Source organism: Bombus fervidus, chromosome 17, assembly GCF_041682495.2.
Source record: "Bombus fervidus isolate BK054 chromosome 17, iyBomFerv1, whole genome shotgun sequence".
Taxonomy (NCBI): Eukaryota; Metazoa; Arthropoda; class Insecta; order Hymenoptera; family Apidae; genus Bombus; species Bombus fervidus.
The window spans coordinates 3,332,531-3,357,248 of NC_091533.1; the positions used below are offsets into that span (position 1 = coordinate 3,332,531).

General features: G+C 43.6%; 1 protein-coding gene across 9 annotated transcripts in view; it reads left to right on the forward strand.

Moving 5' to 3' along the window:
• The first annotated feature begins 885 nt into the window (after positions 1-885).
• Nfi (Nuclear factor I) overlaps positions 886-24,718 on the forward strand; it is a 61,933-nt gene continuing 38,100 nt past the window's right edge. For 7 of the 9 annotated variants that reach the window (XM_072020642.2, XM_072020644.2, XM_072020645.2 and 4 more), the window contains exons 1-2: positions 886-1,017; positions 11,283-11,438. In XM_072020642.2, coding sequence (XP_071876743.1) covers positions 937-1,017; positions 11,283-11,438 — 237 coding nt within the window. In that variant the 5' untranslated portion in view covers positions 886-936. Of the gene's footprint in view, positions 1,018-6,481; positions 7,022-8,940; positions 9,411-11,282; positions 11,439-24,718 lie in introns of those variants that run through there. The other 2 variants (XM_072020646.1, XM_072020647.1) reach the window with 2 other exon arrangements.

Here is a 24,718-nt window from a genome sequence, read left to right on the forward strand (position 1 = left end):
AGGAGAGAAAGAGAGGGTATCATAGCGAACTGAAACGAATAGAGAAAGATATACATAGAAGGCTGGGTAGGTGGAGGGAACCGGAGCAAAGGGGGTAGAGAGGGATAGAAGGACAGCGAGAGAGAGAGCAAACGAGCGAGCCCCGTGTCTTGCGTGCCACGAGAGAATACAGAGAGGGCCTAAAGTCGAGAGTTAGGAGTTGTGGCTCGTGGTTAGATAGGATGCGTGTGCCTGGGTGCGGTGTTCCACCACCACCCGACAGCCGACGGTTCAGTAACAACAGCCAGATAACCAACGACACTAACTGCAACGACTGCGACGACAACAACAACAACAACAACAACAACAACAACAACATCATTATCGTCATCAATATCAACAACAATCACAACTACAGCGACACTGTGAACAAGATCGGTTCATTATCTGCGCAAAGGGACGACATCGAGTACGACACGAGTAATTGCGCGGTCGCGCGCGGCCAACAGAAGAAAACACCTGGTGGTTGCCTCGAGCACCACGGTGCCGGCTGTCTAACGGCGGAGACGGCTCGACCAACACCACTTCCGCCACAGAAACCCAGAGAAAGACCGTTCACCGAGTTCACTGGTATCTGGACCATCTCAAAGAATAGCGGTTCGCGATTCGACCTTTCGAAGATCTCGCAAGCCTCGATTTCTTTGAAGAATCCCGTTGTCTTCCGACCTAGTTGGAACGTAGTCGAGGTGTAGTCGAGACAGCGGAAAGCTGGTCCAGACCACGTACTTTCCGTGGACGCGGAGCGGCTGGCCGACCAGCTGGAGCACCAGCGTCCCACGGCGGCGATCGTCGGCGTCGCGCGGCGTCGGGACGACGCTACTGGCGAGCACAGGCTCGCTAGAGGAGCGCGCTGCGAGCCGGCTTCAGCCTGTACCACAGCCGACGTCCCAGCTACTCATGTTCATCCCGGACACACTGAGGAGCTGCATGGTGGAACCGGATGTCTCGACTTACCTGCAGGCCCCTTCCGTAGGACAGGTGCCTTCAAAAATATCTTCAATATACATACATATCTCGTTTGTCGCGTCTATTTGCCGGATCGGACATTCGTAAACAGAGTGCTCCTTTAGAAAGTTTTACGAGCTTTCTTTTCGCTTAGTTGTGCTTTCTATTCGGTTGACGATTGATATGATGCTCGGGGGATATGCCTGACGCGCTGTGCCACGCTCACGCTTTTATTTGATTAAGTTGAATGTGCCATGCTTTCACGCTTCCCAATACCGCGTTCTTTGGTGAGACCGTGTCCGTTATTCCCGTGAGTGATTTTGGTGGAGTTTTGTTTGGAATGAGCGAATAGTCGTAGCAATGTTTGAAAGTCACGATCTCGTGTTTAGAACGAAGGATCGTTCTTTCGAATGTTTTGTCGTTTCTCCGATATCTTTGTTCCTCTTCAGTGGAAAAATACTAGTTTGTAATGTTCCTTAATTCTTCGTCTTATCTGTAGGAGAGCTCTGTTTTAGACAGTATCGAAGGTTATTTCAGTTTGCTCTTGTTTTCGTCGGCGAGGGACGAGAATTAGAAGAAAGGGTTGAAAGACGGGAGAACACGTGCGACTCGCGTGCACCAGCGTCGAGTTCCTTCTCCTGATCGTTCGCGGACAGACGTAAACACGAGTGTTTTGCTTGGAGAGTTCGCGATTTCGGTGGTTTTCGCAGAAATTCGTTGTGTCTGTGATTCACTCGTCGAACAAGTGCATCGTGAACCTGCGTTTCATCGAATAGATCGAATATCGTCTTCCATCGAGCGGAGAAAAACGTGACGAATCTGTCTGACACGAGCTATCTGAAAATTACGTAATCGTTCTTCGCTATCTCGAAGTTTAAACTCAAAGTTTAAGTTTGTTACATTCTTTCGGTCCTTTTTGCCCTAATCGCGTTTGTTCGTCGTTAAAGAGGTTTTAAGCTCAAGAAGGATACGGAGGTATCGTTGCCGATACGAGTGATTTATCGTTTCGATTTTACGTCAAAGTTTTTCTTACAGGAAAGTTAAAGGTTCTTCTGTTTGTTAAAACAGAAGCAAAGTTAGGACATGAAAGTCAGGAAGATGGAAAAAGTGCAGGAACTAGGAAAGAAATTGCCGTGGGATAGGTTTAATCGATAGGGTGAAGTTCGTAACCGTCGCAATAAGGGTAGAAATGGTTAGATGCAACGCGATGCGAAGCGTCGCGACGCGTAAATAGCTTCCGCGCGTATAAACACATACTGGATCGTGTGGCGCACACGCGATCCATATTCGTGCCTGTCATATCCCGATCGTCGTTCGGTTTCGTTCTCGATGCCTCTTCTCGTCAGCTGATTTTCAGCAATGCGGCTTTCGTTTTCGTGGCGCGTGAAACGTTGTAATTATGTAAGGAAACGCCTATTTATACCCGATAATCACGGTTCTTACGTAACGCGACTACTCGACTCCGCGTCACATGCTCTCTATGTCCACTCTGATTTTTTATATTTAGATTGCATTTGCTTTTATCCGTTTACGTCGTGCCGTAGTTGTATAGTTTGCCCTTCGAGTTTGATCTCGCTCTTCTTTTTTAGCGACAGTAGGGAATGATCTCCTTGATTCTCAGAGTTTTCCATTTATTATTCGTTTTATGTTTGCGAGAATGAATTTATGTTCAGCTCGCTAGGGAATATTACGTTTCATTTAGAAGTTTATGGGGATGCTTTCTAAGTAATGTTTGGTTGCAGAATGGTGGAGCATAGAATTCTTAACCTTTAGGTCCCCAATTACATTATCTTTGTTTTTTTACCGTAACTTTTTCAGATATTTCAAAAGTATCGAAATGAAACAATACATATTATTATGACACACATATTTTTTAAAATGTTGAATACCTAGTACGGTTAATTTTTGTCTGTATAAATGGCGGAACGTAGAAAGACATAAAGGAAAATCTACGCATTTCTATGTCCGACTAGAATCACTGAAACCTCTTAAACACCTGTTTCTCAATCACTCAATCGCTAATGGTTTGACCAGCGAGTTTCGTAGAGAGTTTGCGAACCCTTTTGCGGTGACAATGGAAATCTCGTAGCCCACTTTGGCGGAGAAACGTCGCGTGGATATAACCGGAGAAGGTTCGTTTTCCGCGTGCTCGTCTCCAGCAAACTTAGAACAATCATTAGTGTGGCGAACACGATATTTACTTTGGGTGGTATGCGGCTTGATACGTTGCATCGTGTGTATCACTCGTGCGAATCACAGAGGAAATCTACGAGGAAATCGCTTGTCACGTAACGAACACGTTTCTTCGAGCATCTTGATTTGGTGGAAATCATTCAATAAACGAAGTCGTTCGAAAGCCAAGTCAATCAATTCCAATCTTTTAATATCAATATTAAATTAACATTTAATTGTTCGGTGATCTATCCAGAGATCTGTCTGAATATCGACACTCTTAAACTTCTTCGTTAGAATGTGAGCATTATCATCTGGTTATGTCGAAGCAACGAATTCCGAGGAATGATCTTTTTTATCTTTTGCTAACTTTCTTCTTCTTATACGGTAATTTGTTAAAGCGTTCTTGCTTCGAGATAGAAAGGGATCGGTATAACTTTTTCTAAACTACCAAATATCGTCCACAAAATATCGAAATCTATCTCGAATAAACCTTTTTCTTGAAAGCTTAACTCCGTCATCAAACGCTCTGACTATTAGACGAAACCATCCTAACCCACTTGAAAACCTAGGAATTCTCTACAACCACCTCAACCGTAGCACCTGTGAAAATCCAACTTGTTCAACAACCTCAAAAGCCAAGGATTTTCCCATCCGACAACAGTCGCTTCCACTGATCAAAGGGTTGCCCTCTTTCCGTTTTACTACCGGCTCTCAGGCAATCCGTCTTATCTCGCGCAAATATCGGCTACTCGTTGCAAACGGCAGTTTCCAGTATCAGGAATCGCGAAAGCGAGTCAGAGTCCATGCATAACGCGTGTCTTCTTATCTGCTTGCGAGAAAAAGAGGAAAAAGGAGAAGAGCTAGAGGGTACACTGCCGTTCATAAGTATTCGACCAAACTGAGATCGATTTTATATTTTGAAAGTTTCTTCATGTTAATATCGGAATATGAGCTTGTGTAAATCTTCAATTTTTCAAAAATCAAATAATCGATATTGACTGTGTCGATCGGTTTAGCTATTGGGCGGTTCGAAACATTCGTAGTTTAATGATAATATCGCCGTAGTTCGATTATAATCTATAGTTGCCTAACAAAAGTAAATAAGTGTCCAGAAACTTTTGAACGGTAGTGTAGAGGAAGGAGGAAGTCCATCTTACGTACAGACGAGGAGTTTGGCTATCGATCGCCACCCTCTGCACGTCTTTTTCCTCTCAACTCTGCTCTTTTGCTGGTCCTCCCGGTTACAAGCCACGCGACCCGGCGACAACATGCACCTACCAACGTGAAACGTCCGTTGGTTTCTTACTGCGGACCTTTAACTCCTTCTGACAAGAACTGCGTCCTTGTATTTCAAGGAAGTCGTTTCAGAGGGGTAGTTGCACGCATTTCTTCGAGTGCGTTTGATCGTTTCATCCCTAAGGGTGCTGAGGTTGCTAAAGTTTTTGCGTTAGGTTATGGAAAGTTTTGAATATAGTTTCGTGGATAAAGGATTTACCGTGGTTTTGGAATTATAAGCCTGATCTAGCTTCTCTTGTTTGTAAATTTAGATAAAAGTATTGGTCTTAGTATTAGGATGGTTGTGTTTTCGAGGATGGCAAGTTAGGTAGGATTATATTTTGTATTAGGTTGACCCAAAAGTTTTTTTCGTTTTATAAGAAAATAATGAATGCATTTTGTTCAAATAGAACAAAATTGATTATACATAATTTAATAAAATAATATAAAACAAAAGATGTTGTGCATCTATTATTTCCTTAGAAAGCGAAAGAAACTTTTGGGACGATCTAATATATTTTGTAAGAGGGTGAGAGAGTAGAGATTTTTGAACAAGATACAGCGATCGTGTCATGACTTGTTTAAGTCTTTGATATTTCTTTCGTACTTATCGTTAAAAAAGAATCTTACAAGTTAATTTTTCGTTCATCGTTTATCGTCTTTCTAAGAAATTCGTGAAAATTCAAACGGATTAATTTTTAGGAGATTTGCACGATATCCAAAGTATTTTGTTCGTTTTTATCTGTTTTTGGTATCTTCTGATTCGGCAGTCGGTGCACGCCTTTCGGAAGAGTTAGAGAAAAATTTTCGCGGAATCGGGCTTCTCGGTGCGCCTACTATTTTTAGCGCTTCCAAAAATCAGTTCCATTGTTTTTTCGCGGGTTTATTGACGCGGAAAGCGGCGGCGGCTAGGACAGGAAGCTCCGCGGGGAATTGGAACGTGGCAAGAATCAATTTTGCCCGGCCTTCTTCCTCGAGTTTCACGCAATTTGCCCATCGTCCCGCGGGACGTCCCTCGTTAGACACTAGCGCCTGCTGTCGCAGTGTAAATTTTTATCCTCGCCGATCGAACATAGACATTTTTCTCGTAAATTACCATTAAAACCCTTTTTCTTTTAATACGAAACGGATAAATATTATTATTACCATTTTATTTCGAAATGTCAAATTGAAATCTTCAATTGCGTTCCTCGATGCCTTGCCTTGTAATAAGGAATCGTATCCGTGGATCGAAGAACGAATACAATTAAGGCAGAGCGTACGACTATCAAGGATTAATTTTAATTCCGATTTTAATTTCAAATCGCAAATCTGCGGACTACTGAACCCAATATACGTATGATATTTGCTTCGGATATAAAATTAACCTTTTTGCATCTACAGACGAGAGCGTTAGAATTATACAATACGAATGTGCTAAAATTTCCCTGCTATTTTATGACTCGTCTCTCTAATTAGAGTAACATTCTACTTAATTCTAAACATATATTTCGTAAGATAACTATGGCCGCGACAGAGTTAACACTAAACAAAAAAAAAAAAAAAAATAAATCATGGAAAATAGAATCTCGAGTCTAGTTCGATGTAGGATCACAAAGGGCGAAAACCTTTTAAAAAATCGAGAAAAGGAAGATCGTAGCTACGACCCAGCAAAGTGGCAAAAGGATCGCGATAGAAAGACAGGAAAAGAGAGTGTGTGTGTGCGTGCGTGTGAGAGAGAGAGAGAGAGAGAGAGAGAGAGAGAGAGAGGGAGAGCAAGAGATGCAAAGCGTGGAAGAGGGGCGTCGGGGGATGGGAAACTCGGTAGGCGGAGGGGATCTAAGGGGAAGAGCCGAAGTGTAGCACAGAACGGCGGGAGGAGTGTGGAGGCTGAGGATGGGTGGGGAGGGAGGGGAAGTTGCGTCGGTTCGAGGGCAAATCTAGTAAGCTAGGACAGAGGCTATTAATAACTGTTTGGGGTGCCGTACCTGGCCGCCGCGCGGTGCCTTCGGCGCGCGTCTAGATACGCGCGTCTCGACGACCGGCGTCTCAGTGTCGTCGCGACGACCGACGTCGTACCCGTCGTTCCGGCGTCGACGGTTCTTCCTACGTTTCTCCCTCGCACGGTGAATTCGCGATCAACCGCAATCCGTGCTCTGACGATTCTCGTTTCGTTTCTCAACGTTCGCGCGCGTTCTCGTTCTCTGCCTCGCCATTTTTGTTCTCCGTTCACGGCGAATCGTGTTCCGTAAATCGTTCTCGCATTGGCTCTATCGATCTCGATCGTGGAATTACGATCGAACGGTTTTCGTGGATTCGAGGAGGGTACATCAGTGAAGCGACGGTGGTTTGGTAGGCAACCGGAGTGGATCAGTGTCGTTCGGTATCGACTCGATATATTTAAAGGATCGGTCATCACGGTGATAGAAGCGCGTCGGTGATCAACTCCAGACTGATTGGCTCCTTGGAGGAGGATCAGCTGATCTCGTGGTCGCTAGAAAGCAACGTGTCGTTCGTCGGGTGAATCGTTTCTAGCGAGAATCTTTGATTCTCTGCGCGGGCTGATTGGCTTGTCGGTTTTTCAAAGTGGTCTGAACGCGTAGTTCTTGTAAGTATTTGAGAGGTTACTCGGGCGTCGGTGGCTTTCAAGCATTTGGAATGGTTTCGTGATAGAAAACCGATCCCCATATTGGGTCTCGATCGTGGTTAACTGGTTGAGTTAGTAGGCACTACAGCGCAACGGTGCAATGACATAACTGGTCGTTCAATTTCGAAACCTTCAATCGTGACTTTTTTATCTTCTTAATATTAGGAATTTGATTTTATTTTTCAATTAATTTTTATCGGATAGCAATCTGTTTGTTTTTTGATTCTGTCTGTTCGATAGATGTTCTCGTATAGGATTTCTGGTGTCCTGTTTTTTAATGGAAGCGAGAACGACTGCTTATATTTTTCGACGTTGGCGTGGCTAAAGATCGTAGAAGAAACGTATTCCACGTCGATGCGTCGCGATAAACAAGCGCAGACGCGCAGAATCCGCGTCGATTTATTACCGACAACTACGCACCAAAACTCGCCATACAAATAGAAGTTTCCCGCGACACGTGCGCTCGCCCAGATCCCTCTCCACCCTTCGGAACCCGGTTTCTTGGATCCATTTCGCGTTATAGAAGTCCAGACACTGCGTGCGATGCATCTTTATTTAACTTTATTTTCATCATCTTCGGTAGAATATATTCCACGAATTGTTCTAGACATTTCTAAACCTTCACACTTGCTCTAATAAATTACCACCAATTAGTTCGTAGTTTATCATTTTACGTCATCGATCGATCATCCCCTAAACGAAGCGTTGATCGATCATTCCTTAATTACTTAGAGTAATACTTTCATCGAGGTTAGAAGTTTTTACATATCTAGACAAATATAAATTTGTTAATAACATTTAACTGCAAATCTATTATTTATTAATTGCTGACTAATTCACAAATTCAAAATGATCTTAAATCTTATGATTAATGATATCGTTGTTTCAATTCAATATCATCGTTTTAAATACTCTATTAGCTATTCCACAAATTCCAAAGTTTTTACTTTTTTTTTACAATTTGAAAATTTTTTCAGATCGATCGAAAGGACCGTTTCACCGAGAAAGATATTCGACATCGAAACGTTGGATCCTCGGCGTTCGTTCTCGCGAAATGTATCCGTGCGGTTCATCAACCCCCGAGAAACCCGGGCAAATCGCACGTTGACGTCCCCTTCGCCCGCGTCCTTGCCCTGCCCCGGTCTTTTCCGCGATGACGACGCGTACAGCGTCACCGTGCGCCTCCTTAATGTCTTTGATTTTCGTTCGCGTTCCGAAAATAACGACGTGTCTTATAGATAGACGCGAGGGCGCGCGGACAGGCGAGATTCGGTGACAAAGCGGGCTTGCGACGCGAAAATCTTCCTCTGTTCTTCCACGGGTTACATATTCCGATTTTTCTTCCAGTCTTCGGTACAAAACTTATGGATCGAAGGAAATTTTATTTGAGAAGGAAGTAGATTACCTTGAGAATTTAAGTATCCGAGGGTAGCATATTGCAAAAGGGAGAAACGTAAAAACAACGTATTGCGAGTTTCGAGTTACTTTGTATGATACGATTTATGACAACAACGTGCTATGAAACTTGCTAGAATTAAGCGTTTTGTTTAGCCACAAAATTGGCCTACAGGAGAGATACACTGCTTGAAACAACCGGAGGATCGTTTTCAGGTCTTCGGGTCGTTCCTTATTTCTATACTTACTTTATTTTTAATAATTGTTCGTTTTTATTCGGTCGGCGGGTGTAATAGAACCGGTTCATACTACCTTTTGTTTCTGATGAATTCCGATTCGATTCTTGTTCCGATTGTTTTGAGCAGCGCAGATGAAAAATACAAAGAATCGTTAGCCACGATCGAATTCCCTTATTAGTCGCCACCGATCGTCCCGAACTCGAGACCGATCAAACCACCGCAAAACCATGGTCCGTTTTCCCGCAGCAGAAACCCATTGGAAGATTGAAGCTTCTCCCGCTAGACATCGTCTCCCTCGAGGAAGCCAATAAATCCTCGAGAGAACGCAGACAACGAAGGAGAAACCCTTTACCTCTCTGCTTGCTCGAGCATGCTAACGAGACGCAACCAGGAAGAGACCTCCTCAAGATAGTTGGAAAAAAAAAATCTTGCGAGAAGAACATCCACCAAATAAGTTCAAAGATAGAAAGAAACAAAGAGATTGAAATTGACCATAAGGTCGGTTCGTTGATCCCAGGTGAAAGGAGGAGGAGAAGAAAGTCGTCGGAGAGGTGGTGCAGATGAGGCCACGATCAATCTGCGACAGGGTGGCGGAGGAGTATTACGAGCCTGACGGTTGTTATTGCGAAAATCGGTGCTTCTGACAGCCGGACTGCAGGAGGGACAGACAGACGGTAGTGTGCCACAGCAGCCGCAGTGCTTGCGAATACTCGATGGTTCGTGTCGTTTGACGCTTGTTCCAAAGGCTAGCCTCGTGTTCTTCCTCGTCCCTTCGCCTTTCCTCCGACGTATCGCATCGTCGCGTAGTTTCGATTCTGCGGTTTCGTATTCTTTATCGGTGAGCCGCGATAGCACGGACGATAACTCGGGATAAACTGTAGCGTGTTCTTTTCGATTTATGCTTGTGCCTTCCTCTTCCGTTTACCTATTTTCATCGGATTAGACTTCTGAATCAGAGCATACCAATGGTAGGTTAATTTTACGAAAGTTCCAAAGTATGACCGAGATTTCTTACGATCGTTGATCGTTTTAAGAAGCCTGGTAGATAAGAATTTGAAACGAAGGATATTGTCTTTATGATTCAAAATTTTACAACAAGCATTTCTTAATGGAAGATATTCAGGGTTTGTCAGAGGGCAAATTGACAAACTCGATTTTTTATTAATTCATAGAGATGATCAATGTGATCGTGGAATGACTCATATTTCGAAAAAATTACTAAAGTTATTTTCGAAATGTTACTAAAATATACAGACAGACGTGTTGTCTCGTTAATGTTCAGTAAATAATGCGCGTAAAACTATTTATCATGTTTCTTTTACGTAATGACAGACTGGTTATACATAGATCATATTTTATCTGTAAAATTTCAACTTTTCCTTATCGATCTTAAATTATATCTCCCTCTATGTTACATTCCAACAATTTTTCAACCACACGTCATTAGCGTACCACTCAATCAACATGCAAATTCCTATCGTTCAATAAGATCCTTTCTCGTGCGCAAGAATATGTCTAAAGAGTAGAAGATGAGATTGCAGGTACGCGATATTGTTCTGCCGACAAATATTCCATCGAGCAGGGTTTTCATCTCGGTGGAAAAGTCGTGGAAAATTCATCTCTCTAGAACGATGTTTACATCCTCTTGAAGCGTGAATCGCGGGATTCTATACGAGAAATCGCATTTGCCTGACAAAGGCAAACGCCGTCGATCTCTCCACCAATAATCGATCTCCCTCTTTTCCCGGTTCTCCCTGTCGCCCCGTCAACCGGAAACGAAGGTTCGGCCGTGTCTTCATTCCGGAACAGTTCGAAGTGCAGATAAGGGCCAGGTTTCCTCAGGATGTCCGCGACTTTTTCCTCTCTCTTATCTTTCGTTCGAATAAGAATTCGAACAATTTGTCTACTTCAGCTTTTTCACTGAAAGTTTTTATTTTTCAAATCTTCGCTGCATGGTAGTTTTGTCGGATCGGGTTCTAGGTATTAAACGAGATTGAACGTTCGAGACCACTATGAATCGAATTGAATCGCATGAAAGCTAGTTCAAAAATTTGCACCATCCTTGCACGATTATATACAAATAACATCGAAGCTTATAAACCATTTCATCCGAGAACGAGAGGACACCTTTTTTACGAGACTAATCCCTATGATCCACTCTAACTTGGCTTCCAATCATACGGATACTCGTTTCTCAACAATTCTACAAAAAAATAAAAAAAAAAAAAAAAAAAAAAAATGAAAAAGAAAAATACTTAAAAAGAATACAATTGCAAATCCATCACTATTGCTGTTACTATTCTTTAAATCCACCAAGAGTCCTAAGGAATAGAGCTACGAATAATCGCGCACCTAAACAGAATTCGAACGACCAATCAGCTATTTTCCCAGTGGTGTTTTCGTTCGAATTCGATTGCACGACGCTTTCGTTGTCTTTTTCGAGTGAAGCGCGCACAGAGTAAACATCGACGGTGGCTCGTGTTTCCTTTGGGCTCGAAGGGGTTTCGAGGATAACCCTCGTTCTCGACGGACGGAATTCGACTGGACAAACGCGTCGCTAATCAATTTGTGACCGTTTCTGCCTGCAGGATGAGTTCCATCCATTCATTGAGGCCCTCCTACCATTCGTAAAGTCTTTCTCGTACACGTGGTTCAACCTACAAGCTGCCAAGAGGCGTTACTACAAGAAACACGAGAAACGGATGAGTCTCGAAGAGGAACGTCAGTGCAAGGAGGAGCTCCAGGTGAGTGATTTCTTCGATATTTTCTTTCTTTCTTTCTTTTCGTAAATAGAGACGAGACGTCGAACACGATGTTAGGACACGGATGGATTTGTCAATGTCGAATTTTAGATTTCTAAATCTGTTAACTTCGTATATTAGCACGCTGTTATAGCACTGGACACTTGATCGATGTTTTTCACTTTATAAGCATTGACATATTTTCTAAAAAAGTGCGGAAACTTGGATAAGATTTATTTCACAATATACCGTTAACAATGTGTTGTTAAGGTCGTAAATTATGCGAGAAATGTTTTATATCGTTTTGAAACGGTTCGCGTGTTTACACATATATGTATACAGAATGGGCTGTGTGTTTACCTATAGGATGTTTTAGTCGAATAATCTATAAATATCTAGTATCATACGAAAGCAATAAGCTTGTACACGTAAAAATTGGTAAAGGGAAAACGCGAGAGACGAGACATTATCGTCGCTTTAACCTGACGATTTGGAGGCGTCAAATTATGGCGTTAAATTTTCAAGCATTTAAGTTGGCTAGTTTAAAGCGTAGGAAGAAAATTCAGGTGTTTAAACGTGGGAGTCGTGGATGAAAACGATACACAGAGGTGCACACGTCATAACGAATCGATATGCCAGGTCGAAACGCGATAAAAGTTCCAGCGAGGCTCTTCATCGGTGAATGTCAGCGGACGTTTGCACGAAACCGAGCTAGTCGTCGACACGGAGGTGTGCTACGGCCTGCTAATTTCATGGTTAAGAATAAAAATAATGAGGTTTCGGCCTATTTCTGGCGCAGAAGCGTCCTCGTGACGCGCGCTATCGCTCAGCCTCAAAGCCAGTAGCTCTCAATCGTCCTGCGTCTCGTCTCGGAAACCTCTTTATTAATAGAACGATTTAGCGCGGGACCAGGGACATTAACGAGGCATAGCGTGAATCACGAAACGCTTCGTTGCTTGTTTAATTTTTGGGAAGTTGTCGCGAAGTGCTAGGTTTTTCTCTGCAACGTCGAATATTTAAGCTTTTGCATTCTGCAATTTAACTATCTGCTGGCATCGGTGAGTCGCAAGTTTGGATTTGGTTATTTCGCCTTAAACGAAACGAGATAGACATTCGTTGTGTTTATTTTATCGAGTTAGAGAACTGATATTCGAACGAGACTAGCATCGTGCCTCATCGTCGGTTTACCGATAAAATCGCAGCAAAGTCTACCAAATAATATGTTTACTCTATTCGACGCACAAGTACCTTACGAATTTCCCAATCTATCGCTTCTTGACTGAAGCGAATATTTTGTTTCTCCACTGGTTCACCAGTAAGATATCGACAAAGTCCTTGGTCGCATCTACGGGAATCCGCAGATTATCCCAAAAGGTAACGTTCAGGCCGATCGACCTCGACTCTGTCAATTAGGGGGGTAGAAAATAAAATGACGAACAAACAGGCAACTGAAAAAAGGAAGGCAACGCGAACAAAGAAGGAAGAGGAAGAAGGGAGGAAAAACGGAAGAGAAGTCGGTGAACCCCGGATATCGAGCGAGGTTGGCGCGTCGGCTCGGTTCGACGAGTCATTGACATTCGAATTTTCGGCCGGACCGCAATCTTTTCCCTTGGTCCTTTTTTTCTCTCCCCCGGTGGCGGCCTTCGCCACCATCCAGCCTCTCTCCCAACGACCGGTGCACCGCTAACATTCGGCTGGTCCTCTCTTTCTCTCGTCTATCCACCGCAATTCGTATTCTCCCTCGCGACGCCGTTCGATCAATATTTTAATTTCGCGATGCTGCGGTATTTAGCGGGACGAAAAGAACGAACGGGCCGATGCTCGTGAAAGAAGCTATCCTATCGTAGAATGGAGGGAGGATCGATGGATCGTCGACTTCAGGGGAAATCGTCGGCCAACGACCATTTTTTTTTTTTTTCTTTTTCTTTTTCGCTAACTCCCTGTTTTACGACTGTATCGTACGATTGATTCGACGCGAATTAGAATCCGATATTCGATGACAGGTGAAACGGAGCGCAAATGGAGGGACAACGACGGTTTCAAGATTCTTTGTTACGCTGAAATAAGCAGTCGATTCTTTTCGTTGTCGTGATCTTTATTTGTCTTTGTCTTTAATCACTTACATTCGATATTTTGTATAGTTCCCAAGGATAGTTTCCTTTCTCCTTTAAAAGTCCTAAAAATTGTCAGTCAATGTATGTATTTAGGTTTGAGTATCACTTCGTATCTAGGTACTAGTACGCGATTTTTTTAGTTTCGTCCTTCCTTCGAACAAGCTAATTTTCCAAGTCACGAATAGGACTTCGATGGAATGGCGATTGGCATGATACAAATTTTTCCCGGGGGTCGCTGCGTGGAAGTTTTTAAAAACGAAAGTGCCTCGGAGCCGTAGGCGCGCGCGGGTCGCGTTGAATTTTACATGAAGTACATTTAATCTGCGTCGCACGAAGCCCTGCAGGCTCGGCCGAGCCCTGTACCATTATATAGACGGGCTTTATGAAATTGTGACCGAGCGTAGAACAGGGCCCTATTCGCAGAACCCATAATCGACGATATCTGTTTGCGAATCTGCTCGTTTCTCCTTTGCCATTTTAATTAACTTTTGTCAACGATCTTTCTTCTTCAATTCGAATTTATCGTCGGTTAGGGTTTCTAAATCTTGTTTGGCTTTCGGTTACTTTTTATCGAAACATACATACATATATGCTTTCAAATATCTTACTTCGTTCTTTGTAGTGCCACGTGACTTGAAAGTTATTCGTGTACAGATTGCAGATATTTATGCAATTCTGGGATATTTGAAAGCGTAAAGATACACAGAATGCACATAATATGCAAAAATGTGATATGCAAAGTATAGCACTCTTCACGATATTTAGTAAATAAGATTTTCTGCTTAGGTTTCATCTGTTCACTTACGGTTATAAAAAGTTCGAATTCGCATAAATATCAATAGCCTACTCGTGTATATTTTACTATTTTATTTTATCACCGCATCGTTGCGTCGGCATCCCTCCAAGAAACATTATCTGGCGTTAGGTTCAGATTAGGTTTAGGTCACATTCAAACTTTGAAAAGCAATAGCAAGTTACTACTGTTCAGTGTTGGAAAGGATGGAGGACTAAACAGAAGATTGGGAGTTGGTTCGAACTCGCGTTTGATTCATTCATTTTCGTATCGTTTTTCCGAACGAACGAATCGATCTCGGTAATCGGGCGACAACACATTCGTCGACCTGAAATTTTCGAGCTGGTAGAAAGCCGCTCGACACACAGGCCACGTACGCAGATGCTTTCCAGAAAGAGCCGGGAAAAAAGCGATACACATTTCATGGCGTTCGCGGATAAAAAGCGACGACGTGCATGACTCGTTGACATGCGACACTCGTTCCCGCGGAAAATTGGAATGGACGTTTCCAGAGAAGAGAGACCTCCTCTCCCCTCCCCCCTCCCTCTCTCTCTCTCTCTCTCGTATACTCTTCTCTTTTCTAATCGCGATCTTTGAAAGCGGACCGATTCGAACAGGAACACGTTCCACTCTCGGACACTTTCTCTGACTCTACATATTTCTCGCCATTTACATACATACTTTACGCCATTTGTAATCGTTGAATAAATTGGAACTTCCGAGATTGTGTCACTAAACGTAGAGTTATTTTTCCGGATCGGTTGAGGCGATCGCGAAGGAATAAAGAAACTTTTACTTCAATACGATGACGATATATCCGTTATATTTCAATCTAAGTATTGCAGCTGCCAGGGCAAAATAACTTTGGTATCTTGGGACCTTGCAGGTCTCCTCCCTTCTCTAACATTCCTGGGCAAAGTGGTTTTCGATAATGATTGAGAATTTTCAAGTATCTGTTTATTGGGAAATTTCGACTTGTAAATTTTATACGGTTTGATGGAGAATTAATTCATTCTTCACGGTTCATTCTTCGCATCCCGTTATCATTCTCGTTATCTTTCTCGTACCATTTCCATCGATAAAGAGAATAGCAAAGAAGACAGTTGTTAGTGTATAAATAAATTTTTCGCAAGAAAATCCTTGCTATCTGGAAAAGTGCCGTTATAAGAGTATACCGCAATCGTTGACAATCGTATCGTAAAAACTTCGGTAACGCGAAGGATTGAATTGGTTAAATCCGTAGTTTGAAGTTCATTTAAAGTTTGGCTGCGGTCTAATCAACAGTCTAAGTGGTGGGACATAAATAAAGAAGAGGTGCTTTGTAGTCGAGAGCGTTATCTAGATAGGAAAAGGGGGATTTGCAGTCGGTTGCCTATCTACGGCATAATTTATAGTCCAAAGCCTCGCGTAAAATAGAAAATAGCTACTTTGTAGTCCGAATTCTAGGAAAAGGGGATTTGTAGTCCGTACTTCATCCTGTGAAACAAAAAAACGTAGTTCGTAATCTTAAAATCGATCGTATAAAGTTGAGAACCGTAATTCGTAGTCTGCTGTTTCTCATGTATGCGGGATAAGGACATTGTACAGAATTACACTTGGAACACGATGTAAAACAATTCTCCTCGTTTTGTTTCGTTGCTAAAATCTCAGCCTGTAGCCGCGTGTAAAATCATAAGAAAAATTCTTTACCGATTCGCAGTTAGAATCGTGATCGATGTCCATTCTTTAGAAGGATGTCTTATATCGGATTGAATCGCGTGACGTAAGGCAGTTTCGCATTGTTCGAGAAAATCAAGACTTTCGAGGTCTCTGAGCGTTGCAATTAAAAGTTTGCACGCCTCAACCCCTTTATCGATACCGCATTAATCACCCGACAGTCCGCAATTTACCTGTAGTCCGTATCTGCCTCCTTTGTAAAAAAAAAGATTCTATTAATAATCGAGACTCGGTCGGAAGAAATATCAGAGAACAGTTATTGGAATTGCGAAAGCTTACCTCGTACTGTTTACGTATCCGAGCACCCTGAAACGACCGATAATCGCGGCTCGTCGATACGCGATTAACCCCTTCGGTGAAAGGTCTCGTTCGATGGCGAGTGCCCTCGAAAAAACACATCCTCTCCCCTTGATTCCCTCGGGGGCTATCTAAAAAAAAAAAAAAAAAAAAAGGAAACATTCGTCGACCACGAAGGACGAGCAGAGTGGACGAGGAAAGGCATGGAAGCTCGCTCTTTCTCTCTGGTCCGACGACTGGGCGATATGGTACACCCTGCTACCGAAAAACCGAGTAAAAAGGAGAAAAAGGGAGGAGAAAGAGGAAAAAAGGAATACGAATGATGGGGTGGTGGAAATTGTCAGAGAAGAAGCGTTCGAAGAGCGAAAAAAGGAAGCAAGAAAAATTCTTGGACCGTCGAGGGTAGGGGGCTGCGGAGCAGGGTCCGAGTCCGTCGTTTTCTCTTAATTTCGAGACAGGCCGCAGGACGATATCGACTACTTCAATTCTGGGGACGGGAGGAAGAGCGAGAAACTACGGATGGCTGGGGGAGTTGGGGTTGTGAGAGAGGATCCGGAGAGACGGAGACGGTTAGCCAGGAACGAGGAGACAAAACGTGGCATCGAGAGTCCGAGAAACAGAGAGACGAGGAAAAGGGAAGAGGGCGGAGGGGACGAGAGGACGAAGAGTCAGAGAGGGTGCGGGATTTCGAACGGGGTGGAAAAGACGGAAGATTCGTGGGTAGACCGGGACAGAGATATTGTAGGACGCGGAGAACGTGTACGAGTCGCGCTATCACGCGAGAACAGGGCGGCAGAGGGACGAAGAGGGGTTGGTGGGTGCAAAATGTGCGGGGGTGCAGAGAGTGCACTACCAACACCCGCAAGAAGTATCCTAGTACACGGGTACACACGAGCTTTTCGGGTAGCTGGAGAGAAAGCGGGATGGAGATAGATCGGGGGAAAACAGAGAAAGACGGAGGAAGATAGAAAGGGTTGGGATATAGGGGCATGGCCAGGGTGGTTAGGGCGAGACGGAATCTGGCAAGAGAAAGAGAGATAGAGCGAGGAGGGGTGTGCAGTCGGCAGAGGGTGGAACGAGGGTAGTCGGCAGAGAGCGTAGACATGTAGCGCATACGCCGTCGCGACGGAGGCTGCGGCTACGCGGCGCCTACCAACCACCATCTATAATCTCTATGCGGATATCGATTTTCTACCCTGTATTTCCTAAATTTATGCAAACTAGCGGGCCGTCCTCTACTCTCCACTCCCATCCTCCGTCTGCCCTTCGGCCCAACCACCAACCACCCTCGTGTTCTGTGTTCTATACCTTTCCCTCTTCCTCTCTCGTTCTCTCTTTGCCTATCCTACCCACCTATGAACCCTTCCCCTTTGTTCCCATGCCGCTACCTCTCTGTCCCTCTCTGGACGTTTCTCTCCTCTTTTCGACAGTTCTCGATATCTGGCCGTCCTTCTCGCTCTGGCAACTATCCTCTCCCAACCCCTTCTCTGGTTGGCCGTGTCGGTTAGCTCGGTGTTGTTCGGTATGTGTGTCGGCCCCATTCATCTAACGAGCTCAAGCGGGCTATCGCATCACGATGCACCTCGCACCTCCTCGTCACGAGGAGGTGTATTCCAGTTTACGTTGGGGGGGCTGGGGCTCGATACACAAGCGTGCGCCGACCTCTACACCCGCGACACGGGGGTGTGAGCCTGTTTTCCGCTGCTTGTTAATGTTGGATTATGTGTTTCGGCTTTCGGGTTATTAATTATATCGACGCACCCGCGGCACCAGGGAATATCCGCTTCCTCGACCGCCTCTTCTCTTTTTCGAGCCCCTCTTTCTTTTCATGTTGATTTTGGGACGCCGGCTTGCAAGCGGTGCAGGGACAGAGAGAAGAGGGGTTTAATGAGGTCGATGCACATCGACTGCTGCCGCGAATCGATGAATAAATAAATGGCGCGATGCGGGACAGGACACGCGGAATTTTCGTGTCGTCAAGCTGATTCTCCAGCAGTTTCCTTTTACTATATTTTTTTTTAGTCATTATAAATTTAAATATCATTCCTTTCTGAGACTAACGGAACGATACACACGAAAATAAAATATAAATGATCTTTAAACAAAGAAATTATTATATTCGAAGGAGATTATCAATTCGAGTGACACGTCTTTCTGTCGCGGTTAGCGGATTAAACGAGTTGTATTTCTCCTCTATACTAAAAATCTTCGTGTCTGATTACTTACACTTACGCTTACGTCGTTTACCGCTTCAACTGCTCGATTATCTCGAACAAACGCAGTCGTTTCCTTCATTTCGCGCTCTCTGCGTGTTGAAGAAAATAAAACTACATCAACCCTCTCTTCTGTACTTGGTTTCGGACCCCCTGGTGTCGGAGCTAGCGGCGTTTAATCGCGCGTGAGACTTTTTACGGGACGTAGCCTGGCCTTTCGGCTGAAGGCTGTGAAGACAAACGATCGTCGAGAAGACGAACCCTTGGCTCGAGGCGTCCTGACGGCAGGCATATCGTTGAGACGCGAAATAATCCACTTCCGCGTTTCTCTCCCTTTTCCATCCGCTCCATGGTTCGCGTTTTATTGCCGGCAAAGCATATCGTGTACGTCTGTGAGAGAGGAGGGAACCCTTTCGCGCGAATATTCTCGAAGGAACGCCGGCCTGAGACGCCGGAAACAATGGCAATAAAATTTTCGCAACGGCTTCGCCACCCCCGACTAACGTCATCCCACGTCCAATCGCTCCACGCGTTTCCTGGGTGCGGGCGGTTTTATAGCCCCGAATCTGCCCCCGTATCGCTTCACTTCCGGGTCGGTGTAATCATATGCATTGTGATCACAGGGGTCAATGGTGCTCTTTTGTATACCGAGGGGATGTTCTTTGGATGCTGGAGGATTTTCAAAATAAACATTGATTTGACAGCGTTCCTCGACTTCTGGTTCGATGTAATTCTCGATAGAGCTGTTGCACAGGCCAAGGGTTATTCTTTGGGTACTAAGGACTTTTTAAAGCTGTCGAGGTTGGTGTTTGGCGATGGAAAATTCTGGGAGTAAATTTTGCTTTCGCGAAGTATCTTGTTGAGAACAACGATTGTTGTGTAATTCATGGAGTACTTTCAGCCGAGTACTAGGTAATGTTATTATATTTTTAATTACAGTTAAAAATATTTTTTGAACGTTTGGCCTTTCTCGAAGGAAATACAGCATTTAGTAATTTTGCGAACAAGTAAGAGATACTTAAAAGTCGACGCGCGAGCCAACAATCTGATTTGGCGAACTGACTGTCGGCTATACGGAATGGGCAGCAAATTAAGGCTCGGAGGGTGGTAAAGAACTGTGAAATTCATCGCGGCTCGATAAGTCGATTGGATTCGTTAGGCCTCCACTTTGGCCCAATTCCGGCAGTTTTACTTTTAAATGAGGCGTAATCGATATCGCGTTTATCCGTGTGTCTCCTAATCGACACACCTTGATTTTCTTCGATTTTAAAATCCTCTTTAACGGAATATTAGTTTCGACATCACATAAGAGTGTCTTTTTCTTCCAAAGAATATTTTCTTCGTACCACAACTTACATCTAAAGTGTAAATCTTCCAAACTTCTATTAACTTCTATTAACACTTTATCGTTACCTTATCAACAGTCGTACAATTGCCCAAAAATGGTAATTTTACGAAAAATGATAAATTGATTATTTCCAGTCCTAGTTAACTTTTGTAAAAGATAGCAAGAACAGTTCGATCGAAAAGTGAACACTCAGTTTTTATCGAAGTTTACAACGCTGTCTTACCATTACAACACAATTATCGTCCATTTATCTGTACGCGAAAGTTGTTCGGTCCACGTTTCAGAATTTACAGGGCGCCATTTTCGTGTTTCCTACGGTAGCTTCTTCATATTATTGCCACGGATGTCCATTAAATTAGAGTACAATCCGAGGACACCGTTGGCCATTTCCATTGTCGCGGTAACGATAAATAAAAGGGGGTGGAAAGAGGCATGAAGGGGAAAACGCGTTCTCCTCGTTCTAAATAAATCTGTCCGCGGTAGTATTCCCATTCAACGGCGTAAAGATATCCGCGAAAATAAACGAGTAGATCGAAGCAATCCCCCAAGGAGACTGACGCCGGTGTCTGAAAAACGAATGAATTATGCGACTAGAAGAATGTCGTCTCGCGGCCGTACTCAGATTATAAAAGTCGCGAGTTTGTGTTCCTCTTACGGCCTGCATATCGGTTCTTGGAATTGTCCTGGAGAAAATTATTTCTTCCGAGAGCATGATTCTTCTATTTGACGCCAGCTTTTTTTATGATTGAAAAGAAATTTCTTCTTAAATCGAGGATGACCTTGTTTCATCTTCCGTTTGGCAAATACACATCGAACCGAGAATATTTATTTGTTAACTGTTAAATTGATCTGTTAACCCCTTTTGATTTTCGTCCTGCACAAAGATCGACTATAACAATAATTTATCTTCTTCGTAATATCCAAAGTTACTTTACATTTCCTTCGTCGGTTCTTCTAACGCAGAATGAAGAATTTCTTGGAAACTTCTCAACAAACCTTCCAATATACTTTATCTCCGAAGATTTCCTTTAAGTTTCCCACAGTGCAATCTAATATTGTATAACATACCTGCGTATCATCTGCGAGTTTCACCTCGAATAACGTATCAGAAAGTAAAGCCTCGGCAAAATCAAATCAACCTATCCTCGAGACTCGTTCTCCTAAATGGCTTTTCGCAAACCGAACCGCAAACCACGTTTGGGGGCGGTTTCCCTGCAAAGAAGAGGTCTCGCAAACAAATTAAGCGCGGCATTTCGCGGCGGTGTCTCGAGGAATCCTCGTCGTCTCGCGTAAGTTCAAAGGCCGCGCGGAATGAAGCGCCTCAGGGGTTGAACAAATGGGGAGGATGGGTTAAACTGGGGGTGGCCCGGGATGCTCGATCCTCTACGTAGTTATCATACATATAGGGTGTCCCAGGTATTTTTTTATTTTTACTTTCTTTTATCTTTTTTTGGCTCCATTTTACCATTATATTCTGCGATTGAAGATAATGAAAAATGTTATATAGAAATTAATTTCAGATAAAGAAAGAAAATAAAATTCCTATACATTGGGGCGCGCAATTCTCATCGTCCATAAATATTTTCCTTTATTTTACCAAATGTGTCATATTATGATATAAGAGATGAATGAGGTTATTAATCGAGTATTTATGAGCGTATTCTTATACAATATTTTCTCTTATTTTTACTCGTACCATATCCTGTCATTATTTTACGCAAAAACCTGAAACACCCTAGTATGTATATAGAGATTTATATATACATATATTGAGATAGAAAGAATAGTGGGAGGGGTTGTAATATTTACAACACTCTATGCAGAGGCCGGAATTGCCTATAAAGAAATCGCGGAGTCGCTTTGTTCGCGTCATAACGTAGTAACGTAAGGGGCCAGCAGCTATACGGTCGGGAAGCATGCCAAATTAATAAATATATTCCAGTCTATCCCAGCCTCTCTCTTTTTCTCCTCTCATCTCCTCTTCCCTTCCTCTTCTATGAAGCGTGTGTAGCCATTGCCATCGAGCGTTTGGAAGCGGCCCACCTATGGGCTTCCCATAAATTCTCGATCGACGCGCACCGACCAACTCTCCATCCCTCTATGCTAACCCCTTTTCCTAGCCACGGACACTCGAGCTTTTTCCCCGTCGCGCGTACATGTGCATACGACCACTCCGAGTCTCGATTCTTCGGTTTCGTAATTTATGACACGGCTTCCGAAGTAACCGTCTTCCAGTATCTCGATTTATGCAACTCGAACGAGCTTTTTCCTTTCCGTTTTTGTTTTCGAAATTTGGCCATTTTTTCCCGATTGGAGTACAGACGATATTCCGGTGTATCGCGAACTGTTGAGGTTGCTGTTTGGAATACGAAATTTTGACAGGGTGGTTTGTATGTTTTTATGCGGTTTACGTAGATCGTGATACGATCTGTGCCGCCGATAGACACGATAGATATTTATCGATCTTTCATTTCTGTACGGTGTGATGTTATAATTTTGTAAAACGGAATATGAGAGTCGTGGGAGGTTTTCTTGAACGAAATACCTTTTTCTTCCCCTCGGTGGCGGTAGAAAGTTTCTCGTAGCCTTAAATCTCGGCCGAGCTTCTCGCGGTAGAAACATCTTTCTTTCTAACTACGAGTGGACGAAGTTTAAGAGCTTGAGTGGACAATTGTCTAGAAGAGTCTCCTTCACACCTTCTTCCCTGACCAAACTACTTTCTTCGTCTTTAGAAAACCATGACGATTCGCAACAACCTTTCACAGTATAACGATCCAACTACTTAACTTCGTGGATGTACGAGCTTCTCGAATATTTCTTTCTAGAAAAAAAGCGTGAAACGTCTGTCGTATCGTGGAACGAATCGATCATTTTACGACATTTCCAGTTCGCCGGGAATGGACGAGCTTTCTGATGGCAAAGTGGCTCATTTGCCCGCTTAATTCCCGTGACACGCGTTACAACGCGTGTGCACAATTTTGATAGGATAAGCGCGCGTAAACACGCAGCGAACAGAGTCGCGACAGCGGCTCGAAACGAGGCCCGAGGCCGAAAAACCGAATCGATACTCGCGCACACGTGCATCCAGGTTGCCTGTCGGTGTTCTCCGCGAGAGAAATCGCTATAGATTACGCTTACCGGCGGGGGGAAGGGAGGGTGGCCTGAATTTAACCCCGACAGTTAAGCCCTTTGAACCAGCTAGTCGAGATAGAGATATGCGTTTCCATATAGAAGACGTTGATTTAAACGGATATAATTCTTTTGCTTCGCGGAACATTCTAATAATACTAATAATAATTGCGTTATTGGCATTATTGGTATTATTTTATGTTTGCGAGGAAATAAATCGAATGAATTGTACGATTTATTACCTTAAAAAGTTTCGAATAATTTAGAAGATACACTGATTTGAAATCAAGACACGTTCAGTACAGTAACATTTTGCAATTCCATGATGCATGACATTTCGGTAAGCGTAGAAGCTCCGGTGTAGATTCGGGACACGTTCCCATCGTGAATCAAAAGCGCGCGTGACCCAGTAGCTCTCGAATAATTCTACTAAATTCTGTCTTTTAAGCCATCGCCAAATCCAAAATCTTGATTTCTAAAATTCCAACCTGAAGTTCCAAAATCGAACGTTTGCGTGAAAATCCGATGACGCAGCAGTTCAGAAGAGAATTTCAATGTCATGGAAAAGAAGAAAGCTCCGGGGCCAAGTACAAGCGCGTTCGAAAGGAGAGATCGCGTGGAGGTAGCACGTGGCACGGGAAGTGGCGTGCACATGGCCGACCTAAACTCGCCTCGCCGGCTGCCAAAGATTCGTAAACCCGTAATTCGTACGTAGGGGGCTAGCGTTGTTGATTTGGCGTACGGCGTACGCCAACACAGTCTGGCCACGTGGTTCGACCGAACACGCGCTTTTCTTTTCGCGATCATGCGCCAACCGGCTCCAACCCGGTCGAAAAATTCATCGAACCGCTCTGTTTTCGCGATCCCTCTTTGTCCCGATGGATCTTCGATCTCCTTTATACGCGAGAGAAACGGTGTTTTCACTCTTAACGACTCTGAGAAGGTTCTACGTCTTTTCCGGAACGTGGGTTATTCCGATTTGTTTGATTATTCCAGTGCAGCCAGTTCCATGATTCAATTTCCATCATTTGTTATTATACGGAACTGAGTTCGTTTCGATGGAATTGTGATTTTTTCGGAATTGCGTTATATCCTTTGTTTTGTGTCCCTTGTATGGAACGGGCAGATGTGAGTAATTTGCGAAGAGAGAACAACCGATTTATCCGTATTTCGTGAACTGTTCGAAATTTACGCCCGCGAATCAAAGATAAATCGAACAAATTCAATGTCACCGACAAGCTTCTCAAACTCACCCCCGTGTTTATAGAATTCTCTATCTATATATGTGATGTAATCCGATAAAAAAGGATTAACGCGCGCAAACGGCTTTTCGAGATAAACGTATTTAAAATTATGCACGCCGTAGAGGTTTATTACCGAGTATCATCGTTTCATCGTGTGCATGAAAGGCTTAGTAGAAAGTGGAAAATTCGCTGACAGTGTGGAAATAGGAGATTTGTCCTTTTTGGCAGAAGCACATCGTATATCAAGAATTTTTCACCTGAAGTTGAATAAACTCCTCTTATTCGCGCAAAAAAGCCTCATAAAATACTTCGTAGACCAGCTCCACCAATTACCACTTTAAAAGAGGTGGCAGATAAGGAGAGTGGCCCGAAAAAATCGGCAAATACACAGAAATCCTCTCGGTCTGTACGCCTCTAATAACAATAACT